We start from the raw sequence: 19,198 nt of genomic DNA, 5'->3' as shown, positions 1-19,198 counted from the left end.
CTGAGTAATATTCCATTGTATATATGTGCCACATCTTCTTTATCCATTCATCTGTTGATGGACACTTAGTTGCTTCCATGTCCTGGCTATTGTAAATAGAGCTGCAATGAACATTGTTGTACATGACTCTTTTTGAATTATGGTTTTCTTAGAGTATATGCCCAGTAGTGGGATTGCTGGGTCGTATGGTAGTTCTATTTTCAGTTTTTTAAGGAACTTGCATACTGTTCTCCATAGTGGCTGTATCAATTTACATTCCCACCAACAATACAAGAGGGTTCTCTTTCCTCCACACCCTCTCCAACATTTATTGTTTGTAGATTTTTTTGATGATAGCCATTCTGACTGGTGTGAGGTGATACCTCATTGTAGTTTTGATTTGCATTTCTCTAATGATTGGTGATGTTGAGCATCCTTTCATATGTTTGTTGGCAATCTGTATTTGCAGATGACATGATACTATACATAGAGAATCCTAAAGATGCTACCAGAAAACTACTAGAGCTAATCAATGAATTTGGTAAAGTAGCAGGATACAAAATCAATGCACAGAAATCTCTTGCATTCCTATACACTAATGATGAAAAATCTGAAACAGAAATTAAGGAAACACTCCCATTTACCGTTGCAACAAAAAGAATAAAATACCTAGGAATAAACCTACCTAAGGAGACAAAAGACCTGTATGCAGAAAACTGTAAGACACTGATGAAAGAAATTAAAGATGATACAATCAGATGGAGAGATATACCATGTTCTTGGACTGGAAGAATCAACGTTGTGAAAATGACTATACTACCCAAAGCAATCTACAGATTCAATACAATCCCTATCAAACTACCACTGGCATTTTTCACAGAACTAGAACAAAAAAATTCACAATTTGTTTGGAAACACAAAGACCCCAAATAGCCAAAGCAATCTTGAGAAAGAAAAATGGAGCTGGAGGAATCAGGCGCCCAGACTTCAGACTATACTACAAATCTACAGTAATCAAGACAGTATGGTACTGGCACAAAAACAGAAATATAGATCAATGGAACAGGATAGAAAGCCCAGAGATAAACCCATGCACATATGGTCACCTTATTTTTGATAAAGGAGGCAAGAATATACAATGGGGAAAAGACACCCTCTTCAATAAGTGGTGCTGGGAAAACTGGACAGCTACATGTAAAAGAATGAAATTAGAACACTCTCTAACCCCATACACAAAAATAAACTCAAAATAGATTAAAGACCTAAATGTAAGGCCAGACACTATAAAACTCTTAGAGGAAAACATAGGAAGAACACTCTTTGACATACATCACATCAAGATCCTTTTTGACCCATCTCCCAGAGAAATGGAAATTAAAACAAAAATAAACAAATGGGACCTAATGAAACTTAAAAGCTTTTGCACAGCAAAGGAAACCATAAACAAGATGAAAAGACAACCCTCAGAATGGGAGAAAATATTTGCAAATGAAGCAACTGACAAAGGATTAATCTCCAAAATTTACAAGCAGCTCATGCAGCTCAGTATCAAAAAAAACAAACAACCCAATCCATAAATGGACAGAAGACCTAAATAGACATTTCTTCAGAGAATTTCCTTTAAAGCATAAAAAGTGGACCATGAATTCCTTTAAAAAATATCGTCTGTAAAGAGAAAAGCTATTAGCCTGGTTAGCAAATTAAGCAGAATTTATAAAATATTCTCATTCTAGCTTATATGCCATTAGAGTAAAAAAATCTTTCTATGGAAAAATAATATACATAGAAATGTTTAAAATCACAGGTATACAGTTCAATAATTTATCCCCAGGTGTACATACCAGTGTAAACCAACATTCAGGTCAAAAATAAACATTATCATTACCTCAGATGCCCCCTGGTGTTCTTCATCACTATCCCTTTCCTTCTGCTCAAAAATAACTCAGTTTTGACTCTTAAAACCATAGATTAGTTTTGCCTTTTGAAGTTATACAAATAAAAAAGTAGTATATATATTTTTCTGTCCAGCATTTTTCTCTCAATATTATTTTTGTGAGATTCATCCATGTCGTTGTGTATAACTGTAATGTCTTCATTTTTCATTTATCTCTTTACATATAAATATACATATATATATGAACTACAGTTTCTCCATTCTTCTTACAATGGGCATTTAGATTATATTCTGTTTTCGGCTATTTCTAAAAATATTGCTGTGCATATTATGTACATGTTTTTGTGCACATGTACATGCTTTTCTCTGGGATATACAGTATATTAAGAGTAAAAATGCTAAGTCATTAAGTGTAGTTATGTTCAAATTTAGTATATACTGTCAATTGTTTCCCAAATTGGTTGAACCAGTTTATATTCCCACTACTAGTGTATGAGAGTTTCTGCTATTTGTTGTCAATTTGGTATGTGTGCAATGGTATTTCTTTGAGCTATTAATTTGTATTTCCTTGATTACTAATGAGTTGTATATATTCTCACATCTTTATAATCTTAGTCTAAAACAGATTTAATTTATGCACCAAAACTAGTTATAATTAGTAAATTGTAGGTAAGTTTTTAACTTTGACCTTTAGCACCCTAGATAAGTGCAAACTGTTCCTTGCTACAGTATGGTGTAGGGCAATCATCAACCCTCAGAATGTTAACCCAGTTTTTCAAGTTTCTTAGGTCTTCTCAGTGATGTGATTATAAAAAAAAGTGGTTCAAAATTTTAGGTTAAAAATTACATTTTAATTAGGGCTCACAAATTAGTCAAGAAATAAGCTATTTTAGTCAAATCAAATCTATTTACGATTATGAGACAATGTAGTCCCTTTGCTAATCAGTAAATTGTTTTCCGATTTCTTACATTCCCTCGTTCCCAAATTCTATTTACTCACCCAGTCCCACGGGGATCACTTGGGCCTCATTTATGATCTATAAATTGGAATCCAGGGGTGGTGGTGGATGAAAGGGAAAGACACTGGAATTTTTATTTGCAAATAAGTTACCTACATGATTCTGATGAATTATCCACTGTGGAAAAACCTCATAATATGAAGATCTTGGACAGATACATCAGCTGACTTCTATGTCCCATCAGAAAAATGAATCAGGACCAAAGAAAGAAATTTAAAGCAATTAGAGACAATATTAAAAGAGCTCTCTGTCAATAAGTGGTATGTAGCAACCTGACGAAGGAAAATTTTTCTTTAGAGATTTCTGCATAGGAGATGGTACTAGATGATTATGTAGGCTGCTGCTAATACATTCTTCATAAATAAAAACAGAAGCTGTGCTGTGTAAACTCTACCTGCCAAGCCTAGAACAACTACAGATAGACATCATAATGGACAGATACTAACACTGACTTAATTTTTAGATCTCCACGTCTCTCACCTTTCAAAAGTGCTGCTTTCCTTACGTACAGCCAAGACCCTTAGTAATAAGCTTCAGCATGGAATTGCAACAAGGGCACTTGGCATAAAGCACCAGCAAACAGAAGAATGCTTGAAATAAATTTCCATAAATATGAAGCAAGCCTGTCAGTAAATTTAATTTCTGTCTGATTTAATAAACAGCTAGATAAATACACAAACATGAAAATTATAAATTATGTTTTAATTTTTCTCACCTACTATAACTGTCTTATTGCAGGTTAAAGTTTATAAATTGTGATTTTTATCTCAGCTAATCTCACTTAACATTGCTTCATGGTTAGATAACTAAAATGAAATTGCCGCTCCAAACACAAAGTCTGGGATCAATTTGACCAGTTCTTCTGCTTACGATTATTTGTACTATAAATTTCAATATTTTGGATATGGTAAATTCGAATACATTGATATGTCAGCAGACATATAAACTTGTTTTTCAAAAGACAGGCAGAATATCTAATTGCAAAGTCAATGTGGTTCTTATATTATTAAATGGTCTTTGTTTTATTACTGACGTTCAAGAGGTATAGAAATATTTGAGGAAGACTTCCTTTGTGGTTGAGAAAATTGTCTGTAGTGCTCAGTAGGAAACATCTTCCAAAGTAAAGGGCTCAGCTACAGGGAGGTTTTCCCTCTGACTGATGGGGAGGTTAGGTTCTCACCTAGGAGGGGGCAATAGTCTAGACTTCTGTTATCACTTTCTACCCATGATGGATCAGTTAGTCTTCCAGTCTACCTTTCTATTAGGGTTCCATGAGAGGCACACCTCCTGTCTGCTTACCTGCCCAGGCGTTTGGAAATACTGGGCCTGTTCTGGCTCATAGAGGGAGGCTTCTTTCCACCACACCAAAAGCTAGTGAAGAGGTAGGATTCCCCTACTCACCACTCACTACCCTGTTCTCTGGATGAAAAGAGATGCGAAGAGGGACAAAGATAAATGACATCTAAAGAAATTTTGACCATTTCTGTTCATTTCAGAATAACAGTAATATTTCTCATTAGAAGGAAAGCTGAGGAAACTTGTGAACTTAAACTTTAAAACTCAGAACCTAAAGAGTTTGTCACTTAGTATTATATCAATATAACCCATCTCCTCCTAGAAAGATGAAATGATGCCTAACTCGGGCAAAAAGAGGAACCAGTGACATTATTAAAGAATTCTGGTTACATGCAGTTACAGGCTGCTTTTGTAAATTAATCTACCTATTCTCTGACCATTTTAAAATATTAAGTGAAAGGTAACATTTATTGTGACTCAAGAAAAAATCTTGAAATATTTCAAGAAATTTCATTTCTATGTTGTGCATTCTTTCTAGATGTGTGTCATCACTACTGTGTGAATTCTGAATCCTGTACCATTGGGGATGACGGAAGTGTGGAATGTGTCTGTCCAACACGCTACGAAGGACCAAAATGCGAGGTTGACAAATGTATAAGGTGCCATGGGGGACATTGCATTATAAATAAAGACAGTGAAGATATATCTTGCAAGTAAGTAGACAGCTAGCTTACTTTATAAAAACATTTGAACCCAAAAGGACATAGCAATCCAGAAATAAACAGAGAAAACAATGTAAATTATTTTTATTCTAAAATTCAATATGGCAACCGTTCCATTCTCTCTCTCTCTCTCTCTTTTTTTCTTTTTTGGCTAGAGATAGAGTTCAATTCATTTTGATTAAACCAAAACTTATTAAAAACCTATTATGTACATCTGTGTAATATGAACATTTATCATGTAATGACATGATCAGATCATTGCCTATATAGAATATTCCTAATAGTAAGCAAGTAAAAGTGAAATGCAACATACTTTCAAAAAGCTATATGTAATACTTCTAAATTAGAATAGCTCAGGCTTTTGTTTCATCATTATTATCAACAATGAGTGTTTGCCTTTCTGATTTTACAAAATGATCCTTTGGGGAAGAAGCAGAAGACCTATCTAATGGAAATAAAATTTAATCTTTTTATCTGACTTTGAAAATTATTGTACAAAATAAGTAGAAGGAATAATGTTTCCTAGGAAGCAACTACAACAAAAATGTCCAAGTTAGATTTTGATTACATTGCCTTTTGCTCTTTGGCTTTAAGATCAAGTGAATGGAAAACAGAACTTTGCAGCTAAAGAGTAATGCCATTCAGTTTCTAGCATGAAACAAATTTATGCCACTGGGGTTAGAGATCAATTCTCACTCTGAACTTTTAACAGGTTTTTTTAAAAAAGGACTTATAAAGGACTGTACTCTATCACTTGCCCTAGGAGTATAATAAACGAGCATATGCGATAGGAAAGCACGCCTTAAAGGGTTCATGTCACAGCTTCCACCAAGACAGCTCTGCAAGGGTGCCAGCCCTGAGTTATGTTGCTCTGCCAAACAAGGCCCCATAAAATTTTATTACAGACAGCATCGACATTTTTTCTTTTTTATTTACTCTCATTTTAGAATTACTCCATGTATGATTTGTGTTATCACTATAAATGACATTTACTCAAACCCTCAAATTGTGTCCTTTGAAAGCACATTATTTTTAACTAAAGTAATTTAAAATATGACTAATTATAATATATGCCTTTGATAAGTACATAAAAGCAAAATGCATTTTCATATAAACTACCAAAATCATGTTTGCTCATTAAGCTCATCAGTTTTTTGTGATGAAACTTTAGCATGACAGAACTTGATTTTAATTACTGAGCATACATCTTTCTTTATGTCCAGCATACCATGTCAGGAATGCACTGTAGAATCTTCTTCACAGCCCCATCCCAGTCACACAAGGAATCATGGACCATCGTATAAGAAAGGCTATGAGCCATAGTTTGCAACCTAGTTTATCTTGGAGAAGCTCATGCAGAGACACACACCCTGTTTCCATCACACAGGGCAGTTCCGTGTGAGGAATGAAGGGCTGAACTCTTAGGACCCTCGGTACTGCCTCCTTAACAGAGAATACTGGCTTCACCAACCTAGAAACACTAGAACCTCATAACCTGAGTAGGCTTTTGAAGGTCCAACATTATAGTTCTTGACTCTTAAAAGATCTTTCTGGAAACCTATATGTAAGAATGGATAAATAATAGTTGCTAGCAGTGAGTTGATAGTGGAAGTTTAAAGATAAGAGTATAATATTTGATTTATCAGATAGGCTATAATAACATATGAACATGATAGTACAAACAGGACTCTTTGGGTATTTTGAAACTTTAAGTTTGTTTTCATTTCTATGATACTTTTCATCTTAGCATTAACTAAAGCTTGCAGAGATGTTGGGATTTCTATTTCATGGGTAAAGAACTGATACTAAAACAAAATCACAACTGAGTTAAATATTTTTTTACTGAAATGGGAAAATTCAAGTTGCATGTATACTTGCGATTCCAAAGAGTCATGTATTTCTAATGCACAGCCTATGAGCTGTCAACTTCAGTAAAGAATAGATGCTCTGTCAATTATAATGGGTATAATCTTTGAAACAGAGCTAATTGTGTATTTTTCTCTCTTCCTCAGTAAATATTATTGAAGAAAGTCTTGATCATAATTTTGAATAGCCTAAATAATACCACTGTGATGTCAAATTGTTATGAGAATTCTTTCTGTTTACTGGACAACTGCTAATTACAAAGTGTGTCTGCATGCACGCACATGTAACATTTCTAAGAAATGAAATTATGATGAAAACCTACATTAAAATATAAGTTGTACTCTTTGATGTATTACAATGATTTGGATAACTTGTATTTCACATTTGAAATATCTACAAAGTTCTGTCTAAAGCTTAGGATTCAAACAAAACCTTTAGAAGGAGAACAGGGCAACATCTCTTATAACTCTTGGAAGCAGAAGTTTAAAAGCAATCGATAATCAGAATATTTTTCTCTTTTAAAAGATGATATTTGGTGTATAGTTATCTTTTTGTGAAAAATTCTTTAATGTATGATGAGCTAATTTTTCTCTTTGATGTTGTCCCTTTGACTGAACATGAAACTATAACTTTCTGCTCTTCAATTTTCAAGGAGGCTGGGCAAGGAGAGCAAGGAAAAGTCTCCCAGATCAATTTAACATATCAGACACCACTACCATTAAATATGTACTTGACTCACTTTGCATCCATATTCGTATGGCTCTATAGATTATAAAGAATGTGATATTCTTTGTTAAATCTTGGAAACTTTAAACCACTACCTTCTTCCCCATGTTTAATTCCACTTTCATGTGTCTCCATTTCATATCTGGTATATAATTGACTCACTGCTTCTGTTTATCTTGAAAAGAAATGTGATTTTTAAATCCAGGTTCTTAAAAAGAAATCTTTAAATTAAACTTCTGGGAAAGTGTAAGCAGTTCAGTGCATTTCCAGCAGCCCTACCACCCACAAGAGGCCAAATAAATATGCACAGAATAAATAAACTATGGGATTGCTAACCAATTATTTCAAATATCTAACCTATCATTGGGAATTTCTCTATGATGGATGTACTGCAATAGGTACCCACCATGAAGAAGATCAAAGTGATCAATCAATGATATTGCAGCCTGATTTCTTTATCAAGGTTATGTCCAGATTTATTGTGATAGCATTGATTACTTCATAGCACTTAGTACTAACATGATCTCATAATTGGGATATTGACATTATCCGTTGTGATTCTGATCTGGGCCAAGGCTTGTATGATTCTATTACCATACTTCTCATAGAAGAGTTTCTCTCAATAATTTGGAATGTCAATATACTTTTCTCTGTTCCACCAACAATTTTCAATGTCCGATCTAATAGTATTTGTTTATTCGTTTATTTATTTAAAAATATAACATGGCAAGTAAGAAATTTCTGTAATTTTCCTCTTATCATTATGCTTGTTTTTCCCATGTAGCAATAGCCACAGTGCTTATTCTTATCCCAGACAGGTAATGTACTATAAATTAGAAGCATTTCCAAAAATTTTCCAAGAAAGCCTACCTCATTACTTTGTTGCCATATTGCATATTGTTCCTATAATATTACTGTTTATTTCTGCAATGAACTGTTAACGTTTTTTCCTTTAGAATAAAAAGAGTTTGACACTAATTATAGTACATATTCAGGGAGAAACAGTGGGGTAAAAGTGACTACAGAATAGTTCTATGCTTTCGTACAAAATGTGGAGTCTAAAACTAATAACAGTTCTTTGGACCAGACTTCCCAGTTTAGAAGGAATAGCTGAAGCATTTGCTTCCAGAGTATTTGATAATGTGGTTTATAAATAATAAAAATGTCACCAAACTCTGGTAATATGAAAAGGGAATAAGATACTGATGCTAATGTCTCCCTGAAGTGTAAGTGATAGACACTAGAGTATTTTTTTCACACCTATATCTAGCTATATTAAATTCTTATATTAAACAAATGGGTTGAAAATATGAAAATTACCAAAAGAAAAATTTTATTTGTCATCATTCTATTAAAAAACATCTTTGCCTCCAGCAAGTCTCTCTTTCTGAAAACCTACTTTTAGCCAGCCACTGCATTGGTCTGCTATGATGAATATTCTCATCTTTAGAGAATTTGTGTCAGCTCTCAACAATAATCACGCCAGAAACAATGAGACTTTTTTTCTTTGTTGCTGCAGCTGCACTAATGGAAAGATTGCCTCTAGCTGCCAGCTATGTGATGGCTACTGTTACAATGGTGGCACGTGCCAGCTGGACCCAGAGACAAATGTACCTGTGTGTCTGTGAGTATTTTCTAACGTTGTGGGCATTTTATGATAACAACTTTAGATGTACATGGAATCCTTGCTCTATTGTTCTCCTTTCTTGGCGTAACATATTTTAAATGAATGTTTCGTGGACATCTCTGATCAAGTATTGTTCCTCATTGGCTCATGTACTACAGAATCTCCTCCCTCATCAATTTGCTAGTGATTTCATATGGAAAAGCTCATTCACTTCTTAGCATCATACCCATTTCAAACATTCAGAGATCTTTGAACTTGGAAATGCCAGTAAAAATTGTTCTAATTTAATTGACGTTATTTACAATAGATATGTGAAACCCAGACATAATCATATTTATAAATACTTTGGTACTTAGGACCATTCTTTTCAAAGTCTGTAAGGTATCTTTTCAAAAGTATAACACTATTTGATTTTTTGTATCAGGTTTTGAGTGTTGTATTATGTAAACCTATTAAGCCCCTGTCTCTTTTGTAATACATTCCCTCGAATCTGGGTTTCTAAATGTTTGGAAAGTATTGTAGATTCTCTGCTCCTGAGAAAATCTGGAATTTAATGTATTCCCTTTTCAAAGACCTGATTGTCCATAATGGAAAGCTTGAAATAAGACCATTCAACCTGTGTGATCTCTATTTTGAGTTTTCTTTTATCACTGCTTGACCAGAAGGATGATGCCCACATATGATCCACGTCTGCATTCTGTTCCCCACCTTGTCAGAATAGCCTATGATGAGTGTGTATATAAGAAATAAGTGAGCATACTTGGGAAAAATTTTGTTCATGTGTTACTATTTCTGTATGAAATGAATTTGAAACATTTGAAAAAAAAAAGTCAGATGCTTTATTTAGCTGTATTTTACTGAAATTCTGCAGATGCTCTGTTGGGTTTAAAAGTCAGCGCTGTGACCAGAAAGAGAACCCTTGTGATCACTACTGTCAGAATGAGGGGATTTGCACTTTAACTGCGTTTAATGAGCCGAGATGCAAGTAGGTTTAACCTTCCACTTACCGCTAAGCTTTGTGTGACATCATTTCAGGCCACAGTTCATTGGTTTAAATCATGAACATCCACATGCTTTTCACAGTGTGTACTTAATCTTGGGGCTCATCTGTGTCATACACACTTAACCTTTGCTTTGCTCACCGACAAGTGTATGCACCACAGTCAGCTAGATTGTCTAGAAATATAATGGAGGGAATGAAAAAGCTCGTGGAACTGTCTCATAAAAATACATTTGCTAGAACAGTGGCTTTTAATTAGAGGACAGAAGCAGGTGTTTTTAGACTTTATTACTCTACTGGATACTATAATTGGAATAGTGTCTTTTATTTAGTAACTGACTTTTCATTTCAAGTACTGATAAAACACATTATTTTGGCTCCCAAGATTTCAGTGCAACTGTCTTACCTTAATCAGTAAGACTTCTTTACAGAAGAAATAGGTATATGCTAAAATATTCCAGAAACTTCATTCCATATCATTCTTTCTTGATTCAATTTGTTCGTAACAAATACATTCTTTTCCTCTGTGAAATCTCAGGGACCACCTTTGGGGTAGCTATCAACCTTCATAACAATGGAAGTTATTTTTGCATCTTGCATTTGAGCTTTAGAGATGGATCATATCTGACATCCTCCTTTTTTTTAAATTTATTTATTTATTTATTTATTTATTTATGGCTGTGTTGGGTCTTTGTCTCTGTGCGAGGGCTTCCCCTAGCTGCGGCAAGTGGGGGCCACTCTTCATCATGGTGCGCGGGCCTCTCACTATTGTGGCCTCTCTTGTTGCAGAGCACAGGCTCCAGACGCGCAGGCTCAGTAATTGTGGCTCATGGGCCCAGTTGCTCTGCGGCATGTGGGATCCTCCCAGACCAGGGCTCGAACCCGTGTCCCCCGCATTGGCAGGCAGACTCTCAACCACTGCGCCACCAGGGAAGCCCTGACATCCTCCTTAATACTCCATGTCATAAACAGAAACCCTGATTGGCACCCAATAATAGCTCATGGTGGTGTCTCAGAGTATTTAGTAATGGTTTTAAGGCACAATTTTATTAAAATTCAGATATTTCATTTCCAAAACTCTACAATTTTGTTCATAATGATCTATTTTGTTATTCAAGAAAATGTCATTCTTTACACAATACTTGTAAAAATATGGGAAGTGATTAAAATAATCACATAGGAAAAACTGATATTCTTCCTTTTTTTCTAAAATATATTTGAATATGTTAAACCAATGTTCCTACATAAAATAATCCAGAAATACTCCTTTAAATATCAGTCTATAAAGTGTATATAAACTGCCCTGTTAAGAAATTGATTCACTTCTTAGTTCATACTCAGGTTTAGTGCCTTATGCAGCTGAAGACAGAGAGGGGACCCTTCTTTAGTCTTACCTCTGCCTTGCCTCCAACCCAAATTCCTCCAGTCATTCAGCAAATATTTATAAGACCCTGAAAGAGTGCTAAATCCTAGACAAGTGAAGATGAATGAAATTTAACCCAAACATCAAGGAGCTCACGAATTAGTGGGTTTAGAAATTCATAAGCAACTAATTAACCTGTATTAATGCAGGTGTGAACACAGGAAAAAAGAGAGGGCAGTGGAGTTTTAACAGGGCAGGTGATTTGTTTAGAATGGGAGATAGGAATACCCGGAAGACTTTACAGAAAAGGCAACCTCGTGTTGTCCATGTGGTTCAGGTAGTTCAGTGAGGTTGGGAAGAACATTCTGAAAAGAAAGAATAACATAAGCAGAGACATGGATGTGAGACTTAGTGGCCTCTCTGGGGAACTATGAGTGGTTTAATACAGCTAGAATGAAGGGTGACTGGAGAGTTGGGGAGGGGGGTGAGGAGTTAAAACGGGGAAGATAAATTGGAACCCGATTTATGCCAAAGTTAGGGGATTCCATAGGATCCTGAAAAGAATGTATAGCCAAAGTGATTTGAGGCAGAGCTGAAGGAGTTTGCTTTCAAAGGTGACACTTAGTGGCATGTGGAAGAAAGGCCTGGAGATCAGCTGCAGGGATCCCACACCAAAAGGTCTGGCAGCACTTCAGGTGAAAAATGATGGATTCACGGTTAGTTCAGTGTTAGTAAGGTCAGGGTGCTCCTTGGCCAAACTTTGATCTAGGTACTTGTGTTATCTCATTTTTAGGACCCTGGTAATGCCTGCTCTGGGGCCCAGTCTTTGCATTTCTTGTCCCTTTCTCACAATTCCCAGGCAAAGTATACATGACATTTCAGCACCACCCCCCTCCATAAATAGGTCTCAGGAACATGACCTGTCTAGACAATGCCCTTGTGTCACCAGAATGAACATTTCTTGTGGGCATAACAGTCCACAGTAATGTTCTGTTCCACTTTTCACTCTTACCATGTATCATCAGAGGCACCTGACCTTGTAAGGTACAATCAGCCTCGGATTAAAATCAGCCAGGAAAAATATGTTAATCGGAGTGATTCAGAGCAAACACCTTTTACTTTTGTGTATCTTTATTTCTATCTGCTTTGGGCTTAATGGAAATTTTGTCTGTGCTTTGGTTTTCCACACCCTAAAATTTATTCTGATGGTAGGAGTAATGCTTACTGAATTCCTCAAATCACTTAAGCCATGAAAGAATCGTGGAAGAGATAATGATATTCTGTTATTCACTCATTAATTCATTCGTCAAATATGTATTGATAACCTATGATGAGTGAGGCCCTGTGTATATTCAGAAGGAGAATTAACAGCTAAAACTGATGTAGCAAATACCTGTTTGATTCTAACGTCCTTGCCCTGGTTATAACTCTTATTCCATACTGCTTTCTTTGTGCTGACTAACTCCAATAAGGTTTTTACTTTTAAAGAGCTTAAAATTCATTTTGGGTAGATGAATGGATTTTTAAAAGTTAAAATACCATGTGATAATTGCTATACGGAAATATGACCAAAGTGTTGTGGTAAAACAACTGAATAGAGATCAGTTAATGATTACTAGTGGGAGAGAGAAAGGTTTTACAGATGAAGTGATATTTTAACAGTATTTTGAAAAAAAATTTAGTTATTTTACAGGGGGAAATGGCCGAAAACCTTTCTTGAAAGAGGAATAGCACAGTGAGAGAATAGGTCTGAAAGTAGAAGATGAACGTTGTTGAGAATAGAACACAGGCTATGTGATATAATGGGGGTTAGGGAGAGGTTAAAGAGATGTTTTGGGGCCAGTTTGTGAGGTACATTTTATGCATGACACAAGAGTGGGTTTATGGAAAGAAGACTGGAGAATTAAGGATAGAATTCTAGGAGACACCAATGTTTAATACTGTGTTATGGAAGAATCAACAAAAAAATGAGAAGAAATAGAATTTGGAGGGGACTTGTCAAAGTGTAGGTTCCTCCAAGTCAAAGGAATAGAGCGTGTCCAAGAATATCAACTCCAGATAGTTCAAAGAGGATAAGAATTCTAAGTGGTTTACTGAATTTTGCAATTAGATGGCCATTATGAGAGATGTTTTGAAAGTGCTACATGACAGCAACCAGATTATAGTTGGAAAAGTGAAAGGTAAGAAAGTAGAGAAGACTGTAGATTCCTTTCTGACTGTTTGGCTGTGGATTAAATGAAGGAAGAACAATCGTAACTTCAAGGGGAAGTGGGATCTAAGGGAGAATATTTTTACAATAAGAAAGACATAAGTTTCAAGAGGATCATTCTTTCACTGTTTATTAAGGGTCCATTGTTAAGTAACTATGAAGGATAGATGGTTCAGACACAGATATTATACTCATGTTTCTTAGAGTTAAAATTTCTAGAATATGGAAAATTTCCTAGTTTTACATAGGATACTTATAATTCATTTGGTACTAAAATGTAAATAAATAAAAATAAATTTAGTATGAAGTGTCTATGATCATGTAGAATACAAAAATTGTCCAGCTAAGAGAATATTAAACCCTCAGGATCTCTTTCTCTCGTAAGTGGAAATTTTTGGAAACACAGATTTTAGCTTCAGATTTCAATTGATAGTGGTCATGTATCTTTGATGAAAAGCTAGTATGCACTATTTCATCTAAGCACCTTTACAGGAAACAAAAATTGCTTTAAGAAGTAAGATATAGTACTTGCTTTAGCTTTGTTGGTACTACGTTTTTCTTTTTCTCATAGAGTAAAAAAACTATTGAATTGTGCAGAACTTACACACATTTGGAAAGTCTACAAAGTATTCAGATCTATGAGGTTGACAGTTTTTTTCCACATAGAAATTTTATTACCTTATCTTTCAATTTAAGTAATAGATTTGTTCTTTGAAAGCCTTCACTTTTGTCTCTTGATGGCCCTTTTCACTTATTACTATGTGCGGAGGAAAAGAAAACTCCAAAGAAAAGCTAAGAAAAAATGAAAATCTAAAGGCTTTTTTATGTTTATTTGGAGAGAGTTTTGACATTTATTAAAGAAGGTATATTGAACAATGTTAAAGCCAAACTTTAAAAAATTAATATGTGTGATTTTGACAATGTTTGTATTGTTAAACAATTTTTGTTGTGAGATATAGAAATGATTAATCCTGTGAACTCAATAACAAGTTAACTATGTCTTCCTACTTCTAAAATTTCTCCCTAGCGTAAGACTTTCATTAATATTGAATTTATTTTAAATTCAAATTATGTTTTTTTTTTTAAAACATAGACCAACCTCCACAGCATTATCTCCCAGCAGTACCCACAGCACATTTCACCCTCCAGTAGTAAAGAAATGCTTGTAGCTACACTACTTCTCCTACCACTGTGGACACAAGCACATACACAGCCTCACCACATAGCCATGGAACCATTCCACACCTAGATGTTTTTGCTTAAATAGCTCACTGGACCCAAATGTCTCTCCTGCCTTTTTCCACTTTACTCTTATTATCCCACTAGTCTCAACACAGGATTATCTCTTTGTATATAGCACACGGCAAGTGAATAGTAAATATTAATTGACTTGGACTTAACTGAAGTTTTTTAAAAGAGAAGAATCAAATATTCAGGTTTCTCCAGAGAAAAAGAAGCAATAGGATATATATCATATGTATCATATATCATATATATTATATATATAAATGGGGAGAGAGAGACATTTATTATAGGAATTGACTCACCCAATTATGGAGGTCAAGAAATCCCAGGGTCTACTGTCGACAAGCTGGAGAACAGGGAAAGCTGGTGGTGTAATTCAGTCCAAATCTAAAGACCAGAGAACCAGGGAAATGATGGTGTACGTCACAGTCTAAGTTCAAAGAACTAAAAACCAGGAGCATTAATGTTCGAGGGCAAGAGATGACAGATGTCCCAGCTCAAGCAGAGAGAGCAAATGTGCCCTTCCTCTGCCTTTTTGTTCTATTCAGACCCTCAGCAAATTGGATGATGCCCACCCTCACTGGTGAGAGTGGTCTTCTTTACTCAGTCTAATTCAAACACTTGTTTCTTCCCAGAGACACCCTCATAGACACACCCAGAAATAATGTTTTGCCAGCTATCTGGGCATCCCTTAGGCCAGTCAAGTTGACATAAAATTAACTTACACACACAAGTGATATATCTATATGTGTGTATGTGAATTTTGCTTTTTTGTCAGTATTTTGAGATGAATTGTGTTCAAAATTCATATGTTGAAGCTCTATCTCCCAGTACCTCAGAATGGGACTGTATTTGGAGATAGGATCTTTAAAGAGATGAATAAGTTAAAATGGGGGTCATTAGGGTGGGCCCCAATCCAACGTGACTGGTGTCCTTATAAGAAGGGGAGATTTGGATACAGTACACACAGGGGAAGACCATGTGAAGATATATAGGAAGAAAATGGTCGTAAGCCAAGGAGAGAGGCCTCAGAAGATATCAAACCTGCTGACACTTTGATCTCAAACTACTATTACTTTGGTTTCTATTCATTCCATTTCTTTATGCAAATATACATTTGCAGAGTATTATATACTAAAATGAAATCATGTGATAGACACTCTTTCATGTTTATTTACTTTGCAATACATTATGAACATCATTCCATGTCAATCTACATAACTAGATGCTTTTATTCTTAAGGTTACCAAGTGTTCTGTTGTCTGGACTTTTCCTGTTTTATTTAATGAACCAGCTATCATTCAATAATTAGGATTTTTTTGTTAGTTTGTTTCTGTGTTTTGTTCTTTTTTAAAATTATTTTTTCCTAGGATAAAAACTTCTGTCTTTAAATATCTGTGTGCTTATCTCATTAGTTTTCTAGTATCAGCACCCAGAAGAAGAAATATTCAGTGTGAAAGTATAGACTTTATTAATCAAACTAGCAATGATTTGGGGCAAGTTACATTGTCTCTTTGTGTCACATTTTCCTTGTCCATAGGTGATGGGTTTAGACTAATTGTTCACTAATATACTATAAAACTATAAAGTATGATGTATTTAATCAGAGTTCCATTTGAATTTTAGTAATTTTTTAAAAATTGGGTCAGAGTCACAACCCCAGATACCAGTTCTCTCAAAATTCCTCTAAAATATCTATAAAGACACTGAGAAAACAAAGATTCCCATTAGTAGCAGAATTAAAAATAACAAAGCCTTTATTATTAAAACTATGGAGTAACTGAAGGGCTAATCATAAAATTCCTGGGTCACAATTAAATATTTGTATTTAATTTTTCTCTGTGATTTTATGGTCTATTTTCCTGATACTTTAAAATAATGTACCAGAATATATCAGGTTATATAAATAGCTTATTTATGCCTAACTTCAAGAGAGGTAATAATCTTTTCCACCTATTTCTTATTATCGACCCCTAGTCTAGTATCAATAAATCCACAGTCTATAAGAACTAGAAACCTAAGTGTCTGTCCCTTGGTTTCTTCATATTTTGCCCATTTAGATAACAAAAATACTGGTGATTTTTTCTTCCCATATTAATTCATCAGCAAATTTTTATTGAATACCTACTATATACCAGAAAACAACCTAGGCGCTGAAGTTTTTATCAGTGAACAGACAAAAATATTTGACTTGTGAAGCTTAAAGATTATTGACCATTATTGGTGGAATTTGGGGAATATTTCCTTTAAAATCAATTTTCTGTGTAATTCACCTTCTTTTTCAAAAACAAAAGAAAAAAACAAGTTTAAAATTATTTTTTATCAGCTGAAAACAGAGAACCAAAAAGATCTAACTCTGATATTACACTGGTTTTGAAATCATACCAATTCAGGCCCACACTGTTTTGAAAATAGCAGTATGGCAAAATTCCAAGACATTTCTTACTATATATATTATTGCTTCTTGCCCATAGCAGGACCAATTCTCTGTGTGGTCAAAAACAATTTAGCACTGTTAGTTTTTATGTTTTGCTTCTTCATTTCAAGCAGAAGCTAAAAATAACTTTCTGTGAGCATTTTTCCCCAATCTATTATTTGTTTTTCCCTTTTTTTTTTTTTTTTTTTTTTTTGGTTTGGTTATATTTATTTGGGCATCTGTTTTGTTTTGTTTTCTGTCTGTTTTTTTTCTTTTTTCCTCTTTTTTTTTGGAAACATGGTTTTCCTTTCTCTGATCATCTGCAGGAGTGTGTGGTTACATTTTTCATATTACCCTATGATATTCCATATTTCATGGCTAGAATTGACCTCTCATCTCTGTGTGGCCTTTTGACATGGAGCATATTTCTATGAAACTGGCTTGGGAATGCTGCTTGTTTTACTCCATGGCCCTTCTAAATGTACATGTCTGTTTCTCTCTGGCAGATTGTAAATTCCTTTAAAGAAGAGGTTGTATCTGATTTATCTATTTTGCCTCAGCAGCTAGCATGCATTCTGTGTGTAATATGTGCTTAACTAATGTTGCTAAAAAATACTGTCCTGGTGCCTGTGTTGTATTGTGAAATCTGACAGCCTATGATGTAAGCATCTTTCTATCATCATTGTAATACCACTTCTTACTTCATTAATACATTTTCAAAACCTGCAAGAGTCAGAAAAAAATTAAAAAGTGATTCATTTCATTATGATTTTTGGTTCTCTTTCTCATCTTTATGATATCTTCTAAAACTACCACAGGAAGTTTCCTGAGCATTCTGGAACGGAGGTTAAATATCTCTCTACAAAAGGAACTAAATAGGCTTTTAACTTACCCATATTAACTTATTAGTAAAACTTAATGGTATTAATTTTTGTTCTCTCTTCTCCTTGACTTTTGTTTGTGGTTTTTACTCTGGTATTTTCTCTCTCTCAAAAAAAAAAAAAAAGAAAGAAAGAAAAGAAAAGAATGAAATAGAGGAAAGTAAGTTGTAGCCCCTGCCCTTGAGGAACTCTGATCTATTTGAGGAAAGAGATGAGACAAGAAGGAATGTGGCAGGGGCTCTGGGGATGTGAGTGGTGTAAGATAAATGGTGCTTCTGGGGGAGTATTAGACAATAATGTTATACACTGAAATAGTTCTGAGGAACATAGTATGCTTAGCTAGGAATTTGAAATTTATTCCATAAGTCCATAAGCAGTAGGGGAACACTAATAACATTTGACATATAAACTATCTCAATCATGTGTGTGTTTTAAAAAGGTCTTGATGGCATGGTGCTCTGCTGGAACAAGAAGCCCTGGGTTTGAAAAAACAGATTTTAAAATGAATCCCAATTTACAAAGGAAAGGGAGACAATTTTTTTAATTAAAAAAATGGCTTTTTAAAAGTGATTTGTTGGTAAACAGGGCACAAAAAAGAGCCAAAAGATAGAAGACCTTATATCTTGGAATTGCAGTTTGTTTTGTTGGTTTCGTTTTTCTTCTCTTTGCCTCATTTGTCATCTTAATATGGAAATACTGATAGCATCTACTTCCTAAAATTATTTTGAGGAATAAGAAATGTAATACCTGCTTAAAAAAAAAAAAACAGAATATTGTTTTCAACATAATAAACACTTTTAAAAAAAGTAGAACCTTAAAACTGTTCTAATAGACCATACATAAAATCATCAGTACTTGGCATAATTTGGGCTTCTGGGAGTTTGGAGGCAAAAAATAAACTGTGCAGTTCTTAAAAAGTGCTCGTTATTAAAAATAAGCAAAATATGGCATAAAT

At 34.6% G+C, this 19,198-nt stretch overlaps 1 protein-coding gene across 1 annotated transcript in view; it reads left to right on the top strand.

Moving 5' to 3' along the window:
- The window catches only part of LRP1B (LDL receptor related protein 1B), a 1,897,582-nt gene that overhangs the window by 1,852,507 nt on the left and 25,877 nt on the right, over positions 1–19,198 (top strand). Inside the window, exons 85-86 of the mRNA XM_036857483.1 lie at positions 4,727–4,901; positions 9,022–9,126. Coding sequence (XP_036713378.1) covers positions 4,727–4,901; positions 9,022–9,126 — 280 coding nt within the window. The remainder of the gene's footprint in view (positions 1–4,726; positions 4,902–9,021; positions 9,127–19,198) is intronic.

Source organism: Balaenoptera musculus, chromosome 7, assembly GCF_009873245.2.
Source record: "Balaenoptera musculus isolate JJ_BM4_2016_0621 chromosome 7, mBalMus1.pri.v3, whole genome shotgun sequence".
Classification (NCBI taxonomy): domain Eukaryota; kingdom Metazoa; phylum Chordata; class Mammalia; order Artiodactyla; family Balaenopteridae; genus Balaenoptera; species Balaenoptera musculus.
The sequence above is the reverse complement of the archived record's forward strand: the minus strand, read 5'-3'. Positions and strand labels throughout refer to the sequence as shown.